The sequence below is a fragment of the Schistocerca piceifrons genome, chromosome 8 (genome assembly GCF_021461385.2).
Source record: "Schistocerca piceifrons isolate TAMUIC-IGC-003096 chromosome 8, iqSchPice1.1, whole genome shotgun sequence".
In the NCBI taxonomy this organism is placed as follows: Eukaryota; Metazoa; Arthropoda; class Insecta; order Orthoptera; family Acrididae; genus Schistocerca; species Schistocerca piceifrons.
In genome coordinates, this window is record NC_060145.1 from 496,667,950 (window position 1) to 496,690,143 (window position 22,194).

The following is a 22,194-nucleotide window of genomic DNA, read 5'->3' on the forward strand; positions in this document are numbered from 1 at the left end:
AAAACTGTGCTGTGGTTCTATAAGAAGTTAGTGTCTCAGTGTGTTGTAATATTTAATTTCAGTCACTGCTGCATGGAAAGAGCCAGTACCTGGGTGGACTATATCCAAGAATGGACCAACCGGTTTCATGATGGGAGCAGCGAAAGGTGTAGTTAGGAGACTGCCTATGAAGACAGATGTAGTCTGTGATTACATACCAGTTGACTGTGTGGTGAATGAGCTAATCGCAGCGAGTTGGGAGGCAGCTACGACAAGGTGGGTTACACATAGCTTATATCTCTTTTTGATAACTGTTCCCCCATTTTACCAGAAGTTTTGTGTGCAGAATCTCATACTTTCCATTTCCATTAATTTTGCCTCATAATCTAATAATCACACCCTGTAGTTTAGTTTACTGTGCTCTTTGACTACCTGTGTACTGTTGAAGTGGAAAGGTTTCAATGTCCTCATTTATAGATAAATTTTAATTTCTTTTGACGTTGGACAGTGTAGTGTACTAGCTATTACCCAAGACTGCACATTCATATCATTAATTTTGTTATGATGAGTCAGTAAGTTATTGTACATACAATAACATCAGCTGCCCTAGGATATCTGCTTGGTCGGGTAAGCATTGCTCTTGACGTATGCCCACTGTCTAACCCCCTTCCAACTGCCTCAGTACGTGACGTGCTGGGATGTGCAGTCACACATTGTGCTATTGAAGTAGCTATACACTGAGGTGACAAGTCATGGGATAGCACGGTGCTTATACACAAATGGCGGTAGTATCGTATACAAAAGGTATAAAAGGACAATGCATTGGAGGAGCTGTCGCTCGTACTCAGGTGAGTCAAGTCAGAAGTTTTCCAATGTGATTATGGCAGCATGATGGGAATTAGCAAACTTTTAAGATGGAGTGGTAGTTTTAGCTAGATGCAAAAGACATTCCATTTCGGAAACGATTAGAGAATATGATATTTTAAGATCCACAGTGTCAAGAATGTACTGAGAATACAAAATTTCAGAAATTACCTCCCAGCGCGAACAATGCGTTGGCCGACGGCTGTCACTTAACAACTAAGAGCTGTGGTGCTCGCGTCGAGTTGCCAGCACTAACAGACAAGCAACACTGTATGAAATAACAGCAGAAATCAGTATGGAACGTATGACAGACATATCCATTACGACAGTGCGTCAAAATTTCGCGTCAATGGGCTGTGACAGCAGGCAGACAGATGTGAGTACGTTTGATAACAGTACGACATTGCATACATTGTATACAGTGCCTCTCCTTGGCTCGTGACAGTATCAGTTGGACCATAGACTGGAAAACTGTAGCCTGGTCAGATGACTCCAGATTTCAGTTGGTAAGAACTGATGGTAGGTTTTGAGTGTGGTGCACACCCCACAAAGCCATGGACCCAGTTGTCAGCAAGGCATTGTGCAAGCTGGTGGTGGGTCCATGATGGTATGGGCTGTGTTTACATGGAATGGACGGGATCCTCTAGTTCAACTGAACTGGCCAGTTACTGGAAATGGTTATGCGCAGTTACTTCGAGAACATTTGCAGCCATTCATTGACTTCATGTTCCCAGAAAATGGTGGAATTTTCATGGATGACAATGCACCATACCACTGGGGGTCAGTCTTTTGTGATTGGTTTGAAGAACATTCTGGACAATTTGAGTGAATGATGTGACCCCACAGATTGCCCGGCATGAATCCCATCGAACATTTACGGGACATAATCGAGAGATCAGTTCATGCACAAAACCCTGAACGAGCAACATTTCATAATTATGAATGACCATAGAGGCAGCATGGCTCAATATTTATGAGGGGACTTCCAACGACTTGAGTCCATGCCACATCACATTGCTGCAGTACATCCAGCAGGAGAAGGTCTGACACGATATTAGGAAGTATCCCATTACTTTTGTCACCTCAGTGTACATTATGCAACAAACGTGGTGATTTTTCAACATGGTTTATGTTCACCGATGTAAAAAAGAAGTCATACCCTAAATCATCGTCTTTGGGATCAATTTTTTAAAAAGTAGCATACGACCTTTCTCAGGTTTCAAGCTATTTCCACACCAAATTTCAGGGAAATCATTTCTGTGGTTTAGTTAAACAGTAAAACAGTTACTTTTGCATTTATAGTACTAGAATGGAAACAGTATGGATGTTGCATTTAGGCAGCTTGAGACACCACCACAATACAGTAGCTAGTACCTTTTGAGGCCTTGGGTCAACCCTAGCTGCTGTTGCTTTAGTTTCAAACACAAAGTGCGAATAAAAGTGGTGTCTGAAGATGTAAATTTTAAATAGTTTCCTCCATTCTGCCAATGTCCTTATTGAAGTAGGTGGAGGAGTTTCACTTTGGGGTAACTTCTAAAGTCACTTATAGTGAGTGATACGATGATGTGTAGAAGGCAGTACAAGTGACTGCATTACACACACACACACACACACACACACACACACACACGCACACACACGGCCAAGAGAGGACTCGAACCTCTAACGGAGGGAGCCGCATGGACCATGACAAGACGCCTCTGACACCACGTGGCTACCCCGCGCGACCGTCCTCCCTATAAAAAAAGTCCAAATTCAGTCGCAGATTCAGACAGCAGGGACAATTAAAAGCCTAATGACAAAAATTGATTGCATGATTATTACTTGAGTTAGAAAAGTTTAATATGCAAATTTTCCCTGTTAAATCAATTTTATGAGAGTCTAGACTCACCAATGTGTTCCAAAAGCATATGACCAATGTGTGACAAGGTCAGAATAAATCTGTCATACTCCAAAAGTGTGTTATTAAAAAAGTCTCAAGATGACATTCCTTTTTAAATGAAAGGAAAAGCAGTTTCATTAAAATTTGCTTAGTGACTGTGCTGTTGTGGAAGAACATTTCTTGGTACCTTGGAAGACACCATTGCCTTCACCACAATAGATGAGAGAGATCAGGACGGCCTCCCATGTAATTTAGGTGGCACAGACTATGATTTAACAGCAGAAGCACTCCATCTAGAAGAGCACGAAAAATTTCAAAGAATGCACTTGTATACAGAATAAATATGGAGACCATCTAAGTGAAACTAAAGACTTCGTAGGACCAGTAGAGAACATCTTGAAATTTTTCACACAGCACCTAAGGGATGTTTTTTGAACATTTTGGAAATGTGTGGACATCATCTAAAAACACCAATTAAAATACTCAATTTTCAGTGTGACTTCAAAAATTCAATGTAGTTCCAGAATGTTGATAACATACTCTGGTAGTACAGTCAAGAGAAACCCTCCAGCTGTGCTACAGCCTCACTCAGCAGAAGATCACTGCAACAGCGCACCACACTTGATGGCAGACTCACTCAGTGGCAGTGTGGCCACAGGCTGAGCCCAGTGCACACAAGCAGGAAACATACCTCACATGCCCTCTGGCGAAAACTGTGTGCTCTCAATATTTTAATCAGTGTTGTAATCTAAAGAGAATTTGAATTTTAATGAAATGTTTCATGTATCATTGTTTGGTGCATTATCTAAATTGATTTTTAGTTTTAAGTTGATTTTATTAACTTTTAATACTACACAGTGTTATTGCTTTCCCTCTCTATCTTCCCCCTTTCTCCTCCACTACCCACCAACCATGATGTATGGCTCTGTATGATGCATAGTGGGTTTAGTAAAATGATGCCATGGAATATTGCCAGAAGTGTGCTATACTGCTATTGCTTTCATGTTAAAACATGTGATTAATAAGGTACAGCTTAACTATTTTAAATCTATGTTATCTATAGAATTGGTTATTTGGTGTTTATTCCGTTTCATTTGTATATCTAAAGATCATCATTAAATGTGAACAAAACTAGTTACAAAGTGTGACTATTTACAAATGAGACTTTTAGAATAATTATTTAAAAAAGTTCGTACAGTTGGAGTGTCTCTCATGACTATATGTCGTCCATTATAAAAGCCCATATTTTAGTTAATAGCACATTGATGGCTCAGTGGTAAAGTGCCAGACTATGTATCCAAAGGTATCACATCCAGTCTCCAGTCAGTCGTAAGATTTTTATACGTCACTTATTACTGCTTCTGCCTTGGCAATGCTTATTAACATGAAAAAAACTGAGTTGCACCTCAGCTCGTAGTTAGTGTAGGTCCCACTGTTACTGGCAAAGGAAGTCACTTCAAAGGACAGAGGAAGGCAGTGGCATACCACCCCCCAGTTAGACAATGCCTAGCAAAGCATGGTGGTCCCTCCAGGGGGCTCGCCGCTCTTTGGCGGGTTTGTGCTTGGCTACCATTCGGCCCCAGCATTTGTAGCATCTTTTGCCTTCCATGCTGCATGTCTATCCTCTTGCGGTTTTTTCCCTCTCCCTTGGGGAAACATGTCTGGGCTGTTTGTGGAAATGTATTCTGCATTTTCGGTAGTCAATATCAGAATACTCTCCATTGTTTGTCATTCCTTTTTTCTTTCTTCGTTCACCTTTTCCTATCTTTCCTCCGTTTCGGCATTTGAGGTTCTTCTTTCTCCCTGTGCGCTTCTGAAGGCCAGCCCACACACCTGATGCATAATAAGTGACTAGGTAATGTGTAATCCCCAGCCCTGGGTCGACAGATACGCCCTGGTACAGGCCAGGCCCAGGGAGGGGTGATTTCCTGAGCTGCTACCTTCCCAGATTGCCGATTGGTCCCTCTGTTAGGTGTTTGGGGGGTGTGATCTTAGGTATGAACAATCATCCAAGGTGGGTGCGCCCCCTTCTGGAGGGGATCCCCAGTGGGAAGGAGTGCACCATTGGAGTCGTTGGCAATCATGGGTGATTTTCTGGCAATGAGCCACTCATGTTCACAATCAACGGCTGTAAAACGCACATGGAATGAGGCCAATGATTTAAAGACCCTCCCAGGTGCACCACGGTTCCTCATGGTTTCACGTACTGAAGACAGTCTTTTGCTACAGTAAATCCATTTATTATTCAGAAGGGTTTTGATGCAATTGCTGGCCCTGAAAAATCCTGCTCTGATTTACGCAATGACACTTTGCTTCTGGAGACTACGTCCTGCCTCCTTCTCCCCGCTGGATCAAATGCAGTGGCGACCATGCCACCTGCTCGTGCAGTTGTCCCACATATCTCAATAAGTGGGCAGTCCAGGAGATCCAGGTGAAGGAAAAAGTGCTTTACCCAGTTGCTTGCAAGTTGGCTAGTCGGATACCTTGTGTTCTATAATTTGGCACCTGCAGTACTGTTATTGCTACGTCTCACTCCACGAAGGACGCGGCCATGCAAACAATAAACCTCAAATTTAACACTGCGGGTGTGAAATCGCCTAGCATCACGGTACCATCCCCATCTCATCCTCCCGCTGTGCAACACACCATCAAACTTTCGCCTCATGGGGTGAAATCACCAGCTACACAACTGGCAGGCCGGAAAGGACAGAAGGGATACTCCGTGAAGACTTCCTAAGTCCATCCAGCCACCCAGCGTCTGAGTCTTCCTCTGCCAACTGGAAAGGCTCCAAGAAGTCAAACAAAGGCAAATGGTTTACTGCTTCACTGATTTGAAGATCCTCTTTGACGGTGTCAACCATGTGATACCCTCGCCCGGCCGACCTCCGTATCACCTCTGCGCACCGCCATCTGTTTTACTGCCCTAAACACTTAAGGCCAACAGAATAATGCAGACACTTATGTAGACCTCGTAGATCAGGATCCTCTTGCCTCCGGCCCTGTAGCGGGAGTCTTTGCAGGGGGGCACTCGTCAGCCGCTGAGGTCACATCCTTTCATTTTTTCCTCATCACGATTCTCCTCCAATGGAAAGTTCACGGTCTTCGATCCAACGAAGAGGATTTACAGCTGCTCTTAGAATTACAGTGCCCACTTGTTCGATGCCTTCAGGAAACAAAATTGCATCCTCATGCCCGCTTAGAGCTCTCGCATTTCTTCCCGGTCCATTGTTCTGTCTGCAAGAAAGTCTTGAATCCAATTTTCTGCTTAATACATCCAACAGCATCTAGGCGGGGGCCATGTGTGCCAGACACCGACGTGAAGCCAGTGTCATGCCCATACCCATACCCAAGCCCAGTAAGGATGAACACCTTCCTTCTAGCTACTGCCCCATTTCTCTTAGCAGCTGTGATTGCAAGTTGATGGAACTTATGATTCATGCCCGACTGGTATGGTGGCTTGAGTCTCCCAATTTACTAACCACTGCACAGTGTGGATTTAGAGTGCACCATTCTGCAGTTGACCATCTCGTCACTGTCCACCCGTGTCATCAGTGGTTTTCTGTAGAAATCCCCGATGGTGGCTGTGTGTTTAGATTTAGAGAATGCCTAAGACACCTGCTGGAGGACTTGTATCCTCTGTACTCTATACACTTGGGGCTTCTGTAGCCACCTGCCCTGTTTCCTTGAGGGTAGGAAACTTTCTTGGTCCTCACACGTCTTACGTGACAGCCTGCTGTACTCGGTGACTCACTATTCTAAGTGTCCTCAGTGGTACTTTCTTGGGAGCAGATTGAACGACCCTCCTCTGTTTGTACCGGCCTTTCTCCATTTGAAAGTAGATTATGGGTGCTCTGTTTATCCATCTGCACATCCGTCCCTCTTACGCTGTCTCAGCACCATCTATAATCGTGGCATCCATCTGGCCACTGGTGCCTTTTACGCTAGTCCAGTTGTGAGTCTGTATGCAGAAGCTGCTAAACTACCACTGTCCTGCTGCTATGATTTTCTTCTCGGCAGATATGCGTGCAGTTTGTCTGCCATGCATGGCCACCCATCCTATGCTGCCTACTTCAGTGACTCCCTTGATTGACAGTATGGGGTGCATCCTTCTTCTCTGTTACCTCCTGGAGTTCACTTTTGGTCTGGCTCCAGCAGCTTAACGTCATGCCACCTGCAACTTTCTTGGTGGCTGTAAACCCTTCACCTCCTTGGCTTCGTGTGGTGGCATGTGCTCACCTTGGCCTTTGTTCGCTTCGTAAGGACACTACTCCATTGCTTTTAGTTTCATGACCTCCGCATGGAAGTTCATGACAGTGCCTTTGTATACGTTGATGGCTATCGGACTGAGTGTGGCGTCGTGTGCCTTTGTCATTGGCACCAGCATTTTTCACTATCGGCCTCTGGAACACCGTTCAGTATTTACAGTAGAGCTCTTCGTGCAATATCATGCCACACAGTATATCCAGCGGCATAGGCTTTTCAATTGCATCATCTGCTCAGATGCTCTCGGTGCACTTCAAAGTTTCTGTGTGCTGTACATTGTCCATCCCTTATTGCAGTGGGTCCAGGAAAGCTGTCATTTGCTCACGCTTGATGGAGTCACTGTGACGTTCATGTGGGATGCTGGTCACGTCAATCTGACAAGTAACGAGGTTGCTGATGCTGATGCCAAGGCTGCAGTCATCAACCTCAGCCTGCTAGTTCTTACATTCCCTGTGATGATCTCTGTGTTGCTGTTTTTTAGCAGGTGGGATCACTTTGGCATCGCCACTGGCCTTCCCTTCACAGGAACAAACTCTGAGTCATTAAGCCTCTCCCAGCGGTTTGGACGACCTGCTCTCAGCTGTTTCGTCATGAGGAGATAATTTTAACTAGGTTGCATAGTGGGCACTGTCTTTTTAGCCATTGCCATTTGTTAAGTGTAGCTCCCCCACCACTTCGTGCACATTGTGCTCAACTATTGGCGGTCCACCATTTCCTTACACAATGCCCCCTTTCTTTTTTTTTAACTGCTTACGTTCTCGTGTGTGTTTGCTGTCTGAATTATAGGCCATTTTAGCAAACGACCCGCGGCCTGTTGACCATGTTTTACTTTTTCTCTGTCATAACAATATGGCTAACCCCATTTAACTTTTTGTTCAGGACCTTCGTTTCTCTATATGGCGCAATTTATTGATATTTCTCCATGTCCCTGTTTTTAGCTGTCATCTCTTCTGTTGATTGGCAGTGACATGTAGTCATTTTTAACTCCTCTTTGTCTTCGTGTTCTACAGTTTTGACATGGACGCATGTGATCCAAGTTGTTTTTGTGCCCTAAAACAAAACAATACAAAGTGAAGCGTGGTGGTGTCCAAAATAATTTCCGGATTGATGATGGCTTCATTCTTTTTTTATTATTTTATTTATTTACGTATATAGTGTGTGATAAATTTGCTAACTTATGTGGTTTAAAAATGCTTGGCTTCTGTTTCTGGGCGTCTTCAGCGTCATAATTGAGCTGAAACTCTTTTTAAGGAAAACATGGTTTGAGGAAACAGTATTGTTGTCCCCAGAGATTTGTAAATGGGGTTGTGTGTGAATGTGAATTAAGTCTGAATTTCGTTCTGTGTTCATTAAATAGTGTTACTGTGTGAATATGAGCTGTGGCTAATGTCTGTATGTCCTTCCGTTCCTGCTTTCATTTTTGTTTTACAGGTAATATTTTGTGTGTTGCATCATTCGTCTTACAATACTACGTATAATGACACACATTACGTGTCCATATTTTTTTAAATATTTTTTTTCCTCTTGATTTGGTCTACATTAACCTTCTTTACATAGTAAATAGTTCTTTTTTATCAAATTTAGGAGCAAAGGTAACAGTTCACCCAATATTAGAGGCCATAACTCATCGACGGGCATCTAAGTGATACCAAAAACTTGCTAGCTTTGGGATGACTCAAATGGTTCAGTGAGTTGTTACCATTGCTCCTAAATTATTTACGTTCTAGGAAGATTTTCCATTATTGTGTTGTTTTGTATGACTTTTTGTTTTGTTTTGACAGGCCCAATAAGGTACTGGTGTACCACTGCACGTCGAGCACACACAATCCTTTCCGCTGGGCAAAGATAGAGAATCACGTGAACACCTACCTCCACAAGTATCCTCTCAACTCAGCTGTGTGGTACCCTCACCTGAAGTTTCTGCCCAGTTTACTTCTCTTCCGAATTTCGGCAATTTTTGTGCACTTCGCACCAGCTTATGTGCTCGATACAGTCATGCGTGTAGCTGGCGGTAGACCAATGTGAGTATTTTTATGGAATTAATGTGTCCATTCATTAAGTTGATAATATGTCATTGAAGGTAACATATTTTCTGTTTGTGTAGCTTAGGAATCTGAGAAATCCTTGGAAATACACACAGTGTGGCCAAAACTTCTACGTGCATGTTTCTCGTTGCCCCAGAAAATACCAGCTAATACAACTCTTGGAATTGAGGGCTAGCCTTTTTGCCAATGCAGTTTGTAATTTAAGGGGGAACATTGTAATGTAACTTGGTGTATACAAAAGTGAGATTTATATTTCAGTTGTAGAAAAATGATTACTTAGCACAGGGCAGTTAATGTTATTATTCACCTCAGTGATGTGCCTTCAGCTGGGCACTGGAGCAAGTGCACAGCTTTCCTTGAAGCAGCCCTTATTTTGTAGACAAACTGTCATCGCATTGTGAAAAACGTACTATGTACAGTAAACATTCTGTTAAACACCCACATTACTTACCATATTTACCCAAATGCAAGCCAGCCCTTTTTTCTTATTTTCATGGTGTGATTTTCTGTGGCTCAGATTCATGTGCAAAGCCTGAGTTTTGCCACAGAAGCTGCTGGATTAGTGTTTTGGTATTTGATGTTAATCGTGGGAGAAATTCAAATTTAATGTTGCACGTCTTCGAATTTAGCAGTTTTGCAAATATTCATATCAGTAAAAATTAAACTCTTTGTGTATATACCATCAATATGGACATTTTTAAGAAACGTGGAGAAGTTGACAAATATGGTAAATACAGTTTTACATTTTGACAGCTCCAATTCCATTTGGAAGTTGTTGGCACACATCGGTGTTCATCAAGCCATTTCTTAATGCAGGATTCTGGAAATTACTACAGTCAGTCATCTCGTTTTATTCTTCAATTTTTTATTTTCCATTACCAGTTCTGAATTGCCTACTGATAATCAGGCAGTATATATATATTGCATGTCTGCAGCAATTTCGGAGTCATGTAGTGGTGGCAAGGTGCAAAAACGAAACATGTAAGCAGTGAATGTGGTGAGAATTATTTACATTATGAGATTGATTAAGATGCATTACTTACACTTACTAAATATGTAACTGTAAGTAATGCATCTAAATTGAACTTGTAAGGTAAATAATTCTTGCCACATTCAGTGCTTGCGTGTTTCATTTTTAGATCTTGCCAAAGCTAAACAGTGCTGCAGACATGCAGTAAATTTGTATCATTTGATGTTGGATCTCTAGATGATTCAAAATTGGTAGTAGAAAATAAAAATTGAAGAATAAAACAAAAGGCAACTGATTGCAGAAATTTCTGGAATCCTGTATTCATCAGTCGCAGAATTCCACATGCATTATGGATAAAATTTTTATTCCTCAATGCTGCCAATATTCGCGACATAACAATAAGTCCCAACTGTGTTCAGCAATACAGTACAGTGAGATTCGCCTGGGACATCACCGATCACAGCCCACCTGCGTGGAGGTCCCAACTACAGCTGCCTTTATTCTAGGCGGCTCTGTCCTTGTGTGTTCGTCAAACAACTTTGACAGACGTAGGAGACACTGAAGGAGACAGATTTTTTGCGGTGATGATGATACTTACAGTTAGCATTTTGTACAGATCACTAGTGATGGAAGTCATTTTTTTTGTACACAAATTATATTGTTTAGAATCTTAAAAAAGTAATATAATGAAGTATCAGTACCAGAAAAGATACAAATCAGCGTCTTGAATATGTGGATTGCTCTTTGTCCAGTTAATATCCTTTAAGCAAAGTGTGATTCTCTGTCAAGTCAAAATGTAACATTCCTGGATAACACCACTATATCTCATTGAAAGAAAAAATGCTTCAGAATTGTTAAGGCATTTGTGGCCACTTGTCTACAAACTACCTGTTGGCTTATGTCTTGGGTTCTTCGGCTGACATTCATCTGATGATTTTACTGGCATGTTCACCACCAGCAATGGAGGGTGAAGCTTTGACAATGCCAGACACTTGTGCTGGTGAAATGTCAGTAAAATCATCAGTCAAATGTCAGCCAAAGACCCCGAGGCAGAAGCCAATATGCAGTTTGTAAAAAATGCTTAAAATGACATTCGTGTAGTATGGAAAGACTGATATGCAACTCGAACACATGTTCCGGTACAGTCTATAAAAGTTATGGTGGCCTCAGCTACCCAAGTTCCACTTGGAATATTGTGGGACAACGAGGAGATCCGGGAAAAACCCGGGAATTTTTTCATCTGGGAGAAAACTGGGAAATTTTAGAATTCCGGGAATTTCTTTTTTGTTTCTGTTTTCAGCTAAATTTTTGTAATTTTGACTGGTAAGAAACAATACTCTAACAAAGGCTATTATGTATTCCACTACTGCAGAATAATACTGCAGGAATGAAACATGAAAGAGAGAAAAAAAGGAAAATAAAACTTAAGGCAAAGGAAATGCGCCATATACCGGGTGATCAAAAAGTCAGTATAAATTTGAAAACTTAATAAACCACGGAATAATGTAGATAGAGAGGTAAAAATTGAAACACATGTTTGGAACGACATGGGGTTTTATTAGAACCGCCCCATATTGCTAGACGCGTGAAAGATCTCTTGCGCGCGTCGTTTGGTGACGATCGTGTGCTCAGCTGCGACTTTCGTCATGCTTGGCCTCCCAGGTCCCCAGACCTCAGTCCGTGCGATTATTGGCTTTGGGGTTACCTGAATTCGCAAGTGCATCGTGATCGACCGACATCTCTAGGGATGCTGAAAGGCAACATCTGACGCCAGTGCCTCACCATAACTCCAGACATGCTTTACAGTGCTGTTCACAACATTATTCCTCGACTACAGCTATTGTTGAGGAATGATGGTGGACATATTGAGCATTTCCTGTAAAGAACATCACCTTAGCTTTGTCTTACTTTATTATGCTAATTATGGCTATTCTAATCAGATGAAGTGCCATCTGTCGGACTTTTTTTTTTTTTAATTAATAAAACCCCATGTCATTCCAAGCATGTGTGTCAATTTGTACCTCTCTATCTACATTATTCTGTGATTTATTGAGTTTTCAAATTTATACTGACTTTTTGATCACCCGGTACAACAACAAAACACAGTCCTTATACAAGCGTCTGCCAACAGCAAAATGTGTCTAAGGCCTTAGGAAGACCATGCAATGCTTCATAACAACAAATTGCCTCTGATGAGTGTGACATCACAACTTTTTACTTTAGATTTGTTTGAGCAGCTGCGGGCGGGCTCATGCGCATACACAGTTGAGTCACGCATGTGTAGTACCTTCTCCCGCTTCTGGCTACAGAAGTTTGGCTGTTAGCTGTATAAGCAGCAGCAAGCACAAGATGCTACCCGGAAATACTTTACTGTAGCATGCAAGCTGCCAGATTCACTGGGGGCAAACCAGGTATGTACCCCGGCCGGCAATTTCAGGGAAGGGGAGGGAGGCTGCCAAATTCATAATCTTGAGGAAAAAAACCTTGTTTCACAAAGCGCCTAGTATCCGGCACATGTTGGTCTGTTGATTATTCATATGATTTTGAAACACATCCCTGTTGGTTTTTTAACATTTTTGAACATATTCTAAATTTACTTTTGAATGAATCGTAAGTTGATTTTTGAATGCATGCTTAGTATACGTCATGTATCTGCCAGGGGAATCCCCTTCGCAATTAGAAATAAACTTTCTAGCGGACAGAAGGGGACGGGCTGTACGAGCTGAGTGGAATAAAGCCGAACGGGTGAATGGCAATCACAGTTTGTTTATGTAGTATCCAAGAAAATGAAATTTTAATAGAAAAATTTTGGCCAGACTGCTACACAGTTGTACTGTCCCCGGTAGCAGCCGCCTGAGTTCTATTCTGGGAGTAGCATGGAAAACACGTTGTATGAAAATGTAATAACGCTTAACAGGAGAATAAACACGGGATAAATAAACCGTTGATACCGGTACTTCGTGAATTATATTCTGTCATGTTATAAAAATGACCGCTTGTGCCAAAACAGTCTTGTTTATTTGATGTGTGTTACAATTGTTGCAGTATTAGACAGGCCTATTTCATTTTATTTAGCAGACAGTGACAAAGTACACGTAATCAGATTTAGAAACCACAACAGTCTTGGGTACTGTTTATATTAACAGCTTTTTCAGTATTAGACAATGACATTTCATTTTTTCATGTAGCAAAACATTTAACAAACTTTGATGAGGTAATGGATCCTGGAAAGCACGCCATGTAAAGCTTTAGCAAGGTTAGAGAGAAAAAAAAATGGTCGGACTTGAGGATTGAAGAAATGTGTACTGTCTTGCTTGTCTCTTCTACCGGTTTCATGTATCCTATATTTAATTTTATGTCACTGAAACAAGCAAGTTGTTAGCTATAGGCAATAAACAATGCAAATTTTCTGAAGAGTTCTTGTTCTCCCGGAGCTCAGAAGTTCAGACATTTATGTGAGCTCAGAAGTTCAGACATTTATGTCTTTATTAAATTATGTTACTGACACATTTGTGTGATATATCTGAAAGTGTAACACACACCAAAAATATCAATATTATATGTGAAAGCTTAGCTTCTTTTGCAGCTTATTAATCTTAGAGACCAATATTATATGTGATAGCTTTGCTTTTCTTGTAGTAACGCTGTGTATATTAATTTAAACCGTTAACTTTTCCTATTTGTGTGTACGTGCTATTTAAGTGATATTGCTATTGGCTGACTACATCACGTGTCATACACTAGAATATCCGCTGTCATCGGCTGGCGAGACCATGCGACGAGCTATGACTGGCTACAAAAGCGCATTGCAATCTTGATTTCAATGCTTTGGAAAATAACATGTGGTGTTTGGTGGAATTTAAATTTACGCTTTTGTAGTTCGAAAATATGCAGTGTACATGTTGCTGCACATCAGAGATGTATCCAAAACTCTTTTTTTCTTTCTTTTTCTGAGTTTCGTTCTATGCCGGTGTATAAAACCATAACCATTCAAAGGATTGATAAGTTTTACTGTTCCGAGGAAAAGTATATTGTCACTTAACAATTAACATGGAAAAAGTATATTTTAATCTGGGAAAAATCTGGGAATATTTTTTTTTTCTTGTCCATGTGTACACCCTCTTATTGCTGCCAGTGTGTGCAGTGTAACGGTAATTTTAAGTATCAGACAGGCTAAATTCAATTCCATGCAGATTGCTACAAGTATTGCTCCCTGCAAATCCCTGAGAGGGATTTTATACCTTATCCATCATATGAGCCATATTCGCTTTTATTTTTAAGCGCAACATGAAATGAGGGTGATTTCAGTTTTCTCCAAGTCTCATTTCTGGGATGTAGCTTGCATTTGAGATCAGCTTACATTTGAGTAAGAACGATAGTGTTAAAAGTTTTCTGGGAATGATGCTGCATCAATTGTACAAGTGTGTGTTGAAAAGTAACATCTCCAAATTTTTTATGTGAAATTTTTAAAGTTTGTCAAATAAAACAAATATTATTGACATTGTACATATATATTTGCAGCCCTCTGCCACTAGACAGCTTGGAATTGTAGCATGTAACATGTCAGTGTGTAATGAGCTGTCAGTGAACCCTCCCACTTGTTGGGAGAAAAGTTTGTTGCCAGGGTGACTGTGCTGAGAAATAAATATGTAGATGTTAAGAATAAACATGTAGAATGTTAATGAAGTTTGTTTTATTTAAAAAGCTTTTAAGAGTTCTCACGTAAAAAATTTGGAGGCATTACTTTTTAGCACATCCTCGTAAACTGTCACTGGGCAAAACCAGTATTTTGGCCATTGTCTCAACTCCTCCAGTGAGTGTGACATTATGTCAAAATTTTGATACTATTGGTCACCTGTGGTGGAAGCAGTGGGAAACTTAATTGTAACATTACATGCCATGAATTGTTGTAATCAGCATGTGTGTGGACCCTGTTTTTCTCTAGGATATGGGTCGGACTGTACCAGTTTGTCACCAGTAACACTCACGTCTAGAGTTGTTTATGTGGCCAGTGGGCTTTTTGATACCTGTCAGCCAATATGGTGCAACCTCTCTTCATACTGTTTGTATGATTTAATATTTCAGCGACATTTTCGATCTTGCGTTTTGTCATCCCAGAGTGTTTGGCGAGTACGTGGGTTTCGTTGAATTTCTATTTTCTTGCTGCAGTCTTTGTTGTATTTGGCCACTTTACATTTTTTGTGCTGCACAAGTGAAATGTAGCACTCGTATTCCTGGATGTGTGCTGCTACTGTCTGATGTAGGCTTCTCCACACTCCACAACTCACCTGGAAAACATATGCAGTGCACACTGTGCCTATCTTGTCCTCAGTGGAGCCCGTCACATACTAGATCTCACGGGTGCTGCAGAAGACAAGCGAGATGCCAGCTTGGTGAAAGTGCTTACGTAGTTGGTCAGTAACTCTCTTCATGTGATCTAATCTTGCTGCTGGCTGCAGCTTGTCTATACTGTACACATGCCGTGTTCATTTATTTCTTGTCGTGGCTCTGCAGATTAACTTGTGGTGGCAACCATTGGCTAAAAATGTTGTCTGCAGCCTTTCAAGCTCAGCTGTTATGTTGGGAGCATCACTTAGGTGCTGCGCGTGGATAGTCAGCAAACAGATGTCAGAGATATGCGGTTGGTGGTGGTGGTGGTGATGAAACCAGATACAATAAAATTTCCCACTCCTTGAGCCACAGAAGACCAATAGTATCAACAGTTTTAATATTGCAAAGTAATATCATGCTTACTAGATAAGTGTAGGTGAAATGTGGTGAATTGCGTACTGCAAAGTGCACCAATAAACCCAGAAGGAAGCCACACTTAACATGCTTTTTATCCAGTGACTGTTACCTGCAATATGATGTAACACTGTACACTGAAAGGCTTTTATGTTAACTGACTGGACTCTGAAGCCTACACAATTATGCCTGCATTTCTTGTTTCTTCACCAAAGATAAACTGACTGTGTCCAAACTGATGAGCTCTCAAATTGAAATATTGCTACAGGGCGCCAGGGTGTATAATGTTCACCAGTCTCTGTTGGAGAGCTGTATCATGTATATTATCTGCACCTGTGACACTGTGTGCTTCTGGGCCATGACGGGAACATTCTCATTGCCTCTCAACAAATACCTCTGGCACCGACTTCTGTACCTTTGCTGCAGTGGAAGTCTCCTGAAATAGGTCACAGTATTCCTCAGTGTTTGGCAGTTGCTGTCAGTTAAAATTTTCACTTACAGCTCTAGCGAGCCGGAAATTGAGGCCATTTTTAAAAATATCCTGAGTTTGATCCTTATTTCATGTGACTGGAAGTGATGAGTTTTTACTTTTCCAATGCCCAGCACATTTGGGCATTCTTGAGAGCCACATTCTGGTTTTTCATGACATTTTGACTCCATTTTCGCATCTGGGCCTTGCTGAAATGGAACAGCTGCTATCTTTACATGAATTGTGTGCCAAACGAATTTGAGTGCAGAAATAATTGTTGATAGGAATATATGCTGATTTATGTGCTTCGACAATTAAGTAAATTGTTCAAGTTAATAAAAAAATCTGCATTCGAACTTAATTTTGATAGCATTATTATGAATTACTGCAATGGTTGTACGAAACTGGGTAATTGGCATGCTTTCTGTGCCATGTTGTAATTACTGTTTTAGTGCTAGTCTTGCCATATAAATCTGCATTAACAAAACCATTCAGTAGGATGAGAGGGGATGGAAAATGTTGGTGGTGTGTAAAAAAAAGGGGGGAAGGGGGATAAGTACAGAACAATGCTGCAAAGGTATGTGATGTGCAGTTGGTGGTATACTGTGACTTCATTTTTTCAAATCTTATTGTCAGGGATCCTAGTTTGTAATGCTGTTACATGTTGGAGCTTTTTATACTATAGTGATGAGACAAGTAGTTCGAAGTCCTCTGTTTGCATTATGTAAAACTCATTCTTGGCAAGGAAAGTGTTTAAACTGGCGTACAGCTTAAATGACTCAACTTTTATAGTAGTCTCCCAACAGTGGATGTTAATCCGACTTTGAAGCAACTAACATTCTATTTTTTTTTACTTCCTACTGCTTGTTTTGCATTTTGGACAAATGTGACATTCTAATTAATGAAATAATTTATCACATACATTTTGTTTTTGAACTGTCCAATGTACTTCGAATAAACTGGTATAGAGTTAATGTTACAAAAGTTAAATCAGAACTGAGCCTCAAGTAGACATTGCCATCCCATTTAAATACACTTGCAATATTGATTTACATTCCTTTGCATTATTACAAACATTATTTTGCCAAATTTATGATTAAAAATTTTAAGATTTGCAGAAATTACATAAGCTATAATTTATGATATGTTGTAAAGTATTTCCTCAGACAATAATATTATGAAATGTACTAAATGTTTCAAGAGAAATTACATTAAGTTTTCCTAATACTAATGCTTTTAATTGATAGTGATATTACAGCAGTCAATTCAATGCTAAAATGAATGCGACTTCTGAGTGATATATTTATTCACAATTGGTTTCGATCATTGATTATCTTCACAATGGAAAAATATTGTGACAACTTCACATGCCATTCATGCTATTTAACCAGAAAAGATGCCGTAGCTGACTTGCAAACATAAGAAAATGATACTTCGTGCCATAATACTGGCTTGAGCAAATAGAAAACATTGAAAAATGAAACCGTGTGTTAGAAGTTTGTGAGCAATGGTGCTTTGTGATGCAAGAGCCATGAATTGCTCACCACATTTCAAGCTGTTTCCTTATCACATTTTCTCGTACACATCACGACGTGTCCTGATAGTACCATCAATTAGCAGTTTGTCCCTTTGGCATGAATTCGTGCTGAACTAATCCTTTAAAATGGAATAAAACTATCAACTTGACTGTGACATTTGACCTTATGAGCTTTTTTGGTTTTTGAGAGCCTTTCATGACCGGTTGTGAAGATTGAACCTTAGTCTCAACGTCATAGTCATAGAACCACATCTCATCACCAATAATGATTCTCTTAAGGAACGTCTCATTCTCATTTGCGCAATCCAACAGATCTTCAGATCGAGAGGCGAAGGTATTTTTTGTCTTGGCTTGTGAACTGTGGGACCAACTCAGTGGCAACACGATGCAGTCCAAGCTGCTGTGTCAGGATTTCATGATTTGATCCACCTGAAACGTTATATTCTTGTGCAATTTCTCATTCAGTCAATCTTTGATTGGCATGCACAATTTCATTGATGTTCCTAACGGGCACATCGTCATGAATACTGCAGGAAGTTGATGAGTTTCTCCTTAAAATCTACTGGCATTATCTGTGCGAATGTTGTACTTCATTAGAGAGCAAGAGCATTTCTCTGCATTAGCTGATGACACCAAGCGATACTCCCACGAAATTCTCCTTATGCTAGGCATCCTGTGTTTCCTCTCTCTTGCATGTAGGAAAGAACCTTAGCTTCAGGTTTCCGATATTTGCCACATTTCAGTCCCCCCGAGTGCTTTTCTCATTGAAGCTGCCTTCTTCCATTTCTCTTCTCAAGCAACCCAACATCACACATTAGAGTTGTTCAGCCTTTACTTACTTCCAGCCCCTCTGTTGGTTGTGATTATTGTGTAACACACAAATGTAAGTTTGAAGCTTGCATCATAACTGTGCCAGATTCCTTGTGTTTGTGCTGATTTTCACTCTAAATGGTCTTTCATATCAGCATAAATCAGGCTTTCTTACCAGTATCCAATTGAAACTGAATTATAAGGTAATGAAACAATATCTGTAGCCCTACACAATGTTAATGCCAATAAAATACCAGTAAAAGTTTGCATTGTAGCATAATGAGATTTCTTGCCACCTGTTTTGGTTACACACTAGTTGTATTGTTGCAAATGTGCATAACTTTTTTTACAACAGGCCAGCTAGTGGATATAAGCCGCATCCAGACTCTTTTGAGTGTGAAATTTGGATAAAAAGTGCGGTTTATTTTCAGAATGATACATTAATCTCTTTCCAAGACACTACTCATTACATTCAGTTGCTTCTTCAAATCCTTGGCCATCACTGACAGAGTTACAATCTCATCAGTATACCTTTGTTTTAGTTTCTTATCCTTGAACTTTAATCCTGTTACGAAATTACTCTTTGGTCTCATTTACTGCTTGCTGAGAGCACTGATGGAATAACATTGGGCATGTGCCACAATACTGTCTTCTTTCTTAGCCACTGCATACCTTTCATGTCCTTGAACTTGTATAATTGTAGTCTGGTTTCAGTACAAATTGTAACTTTTGATACCCTGTATTTTATCCAAGCTTGCATCAAAATTTAGGGATTGTCAAAAACTTTCTCCAAATCTAGAAAAGCTGTAAATATAGATGTGTCTTTCTTCCCCTAAGGTAAGTTGTACGGTTATCTTTGCTGTACATGTGTAGTAAGTAGAAAGGTACTTACTTCTGGCAAGCCCGCTTTTCTGCCTAATACTTTTGTACCAGGTAGAAAAGCTAATTGGCAGTGGAGTGAGGAAGATGGGAGACAAATACTAACAAAGAGATAGAGGGGCTGGCCAGTACTTACCTCAGCTCAGTACAGCCGATAGATGCACATAAAACAGAACTGAAAATTTACATTCCTAGCTTTCGGAACTTTGTTCCTTCATCAGGGAAGAAGTGAAAGTGGATTCAGTTACTCACAACCCAGGTTATGAAGCAACAGGGAAAGGTAAACAGGGAGGGTAGCAAGGATGGAGGCATGGTTGTCAGAGGGAAGCCAAAGATATTCTACTGTAAGTACTGTGCCAGCTTCAAACCAAAGAGGATGCATACAGAAGTAAAGAGGTATATAGATAAAGATAAACACCACTATGTAGGATGAAAAGATGCGTGAATGGCTAAAGAGGAAAGGGAAAGAGGAGAAGACTGAAGAGTGAATGGGAGTGAGGTTGTTTAACGTAGGTTCAGTCCAGGGGGATGGCGGGATGAAAGGATGTGTTGGAGTGCAAGTTCCCATCTCCGCAGTTCAGAGGGACTGGTGTTGGGTGGGAGAAGCCAAATGGCACATACGGTGTAGCAGGTTCCTAGGTCCCTAGAATTGTGCTGGAGGGCATGCTCTGCTACTGGGTATTGGGCATCTCCTAGGCGGACAGTTCGTCTGTGTCCGTTCATGCGCTCAGCCAGTTTGGTTGTTGTCATGCCGATGTAAAAGGCTGTGCAGTGCAGGCATGTCAGTTGATAAATGACATGTGTAGTTTCACACGTAGCCCTGCCTTGAATTGTGTATGTTTTACCAGTAGCGGGGCTGGAGTAGGTGGTTGTGGGGGGATGCATGGGGCAGGTTTTGCAGCGGGGTCGGTTACAGGGGTAGGAACCGCTGGGTAGAGAAGGTAGTCTGGGAATATTGTAGGGTTTAACAAGGATGTTACGGAGGTTAGGGGGGCGAAGAAAGGCAACTCTGGGTGGTGTGGGGAGAATTTTGTCAAGGGATGATCTCATTTCAGGGGTTGACTTGAGAAAGTCATATCCCTGGCGGAGTAATTTGTTGATGTTTTCGAGGCCAGGATAATATTGGGTGACAAGGGGGATGCTTCTGTGTGGTCTGGGGGTAGGAACATTGTTGTTGGACGGGGAGGAATGTATTGCTCGGGAAATCTGTTTGTGGACAAGGTCTGCAGGATAGTTGCGGGAGAGGAAAGCACTGGTCAGGTTATTGGTGTAGTTGGACTGAACCTACGTTAAACAACCTCACTCCCATTCACTCTTCAGTCTTCTCCTCTTTCCCTTTCCTCTTTAGCCATTCACGCATCTTTTCATCCTACATAGTGGTGTTTATCTTTATACTATATACCTCTTTACTTCTGTATGCATCCTCTTTGGTTTGAAGCTGGCACAGTACTTACAGTAGAATATCTTTGGCTTCCCTCTGACAATCATGCCTCCATCCTTGCTACCCTCCCTGTTTACCTTTCCCTGTTGCTTCATAACCTGGGTTGTGAGTAACTGAATCCACTTTCCCTTCTTCCCTGATGAAGGAACAAAGTTCCGAAAGCTAGGAATGTAAATTTTCAGTTCTGTTTTATGTATATCTATCGGCTGTACTGAGCTGAGGTAAGTACTGGCCAGCCCCTCTATCTCTTTGTTAGTATTTGTTTCACATCTTATATGAGATTTTCCATTAATCATTTAGAAGATGGGAGACAGTATGTTGAGTGTAGGTAGGGGTGGGATGATGTGGGGCAGAGAAGTATTGTCTTCATAGAGAGACAAGTGTACTTGCAGTAATTTACTTTGGTTTGTAAGGTAACCACTGTAGACTGTTTACTCCACAGCTTGGTGCGTCTGCACACAAATGTGAGCCGCTCGCTGTCCCGGCTGGAGCCTTTCATCTTCTCAGAGTGGTTCTTTGATAACAAGAACACCCTGGCGCTACAGAAAAAGCTTTCGGAGAAGGACGCAGATTTATTCAATGTGGATGTCGGATCACTGCAGTGGGAGAACTACTTTATCGACTTAGCACAAGGAGTGCGACAGTACCTGAACAACGAACCGCCGAAGACACTTCCTGCTGCACGTCGCAAGGACACAATGTGAGTCTGATTGCGCTAGTTAGTGAGGTAGAAAGTAAGGCACAGAACTCTGACTCAAAGTAGTTGATGCGAGATCAATAGACATCACTAATGAAAGATCTGGAAACGAGTTATGTATCTTTTTTATTCTTTTTCCCAGATAACAATTGTAATAGAATCTACATTAATCAAGAACCTTAGTTTCAAATGTTTGCACTAGAAATATATCTTATTATATCTATTTGGAGGCAGAAATTCTATTTCATTTTGCATATTTTCACACGTTATAGTCTTACAGAATTATTCATTGGAGCTTTGCATCTAAAGTAAAGAATTCATTCAGCAAAGGTGAGCAGTAAGAAAATGATATGAAGTGAAGAAACACACGTTATGCAAGGGATTAACTTCAAAGATCTGGGAGTGTGTACATTAATTGCCAGCAGATTTAATTAGTAGCATTTATTGCCAGTAATGAAAATCAGTGTCAAGTTAACTGTGATTTTCTCGACAGTAAAGTTCACAAAAATAATTTCCATGTACACTGTACATCTTTTTCTATGGTGTACATTGGAATTCTTATTCTGGTGAAAAGTCTAAGAAATTACAACAAACTCCCCTGAAGAGTGAAATC

General features: G+C 40.9%; 1 protein-coding gene across 4 annotated transcripts in view; it reads left to right on the plus strand.

Moving 5' to 3' along the window:
• LOC124711434 (putative fatty acyl-CoA reductase CG8306) overlaps positions 1 to 22,194 on the plus strand; it is a 173,227-nt gene that overhangs the window by 132,581 nt on the left and 18,452 nt on the right. For all 4 annotated transcript variants that reach the window (XM_047241503.1, XM_047241505.1, XM_047241502.1 and 1 more), the window contains exons 6-8: positions 63 to 255; positions 8,770 to 9,009; positions 21,327 to 21,584. In XM_047241503.1, the coding sequence (XP_047097459.1) occupies positions 63 to 255; positions 8,770 to 9,009; positions 21,327 to 21,584 (691 nt within the window). The remainder of the gene's footprint in view (positions 1 to 62; positions 256 to 8,769; positions 9,010 to 21,326; positions 21,585 to 22,194) is intronic.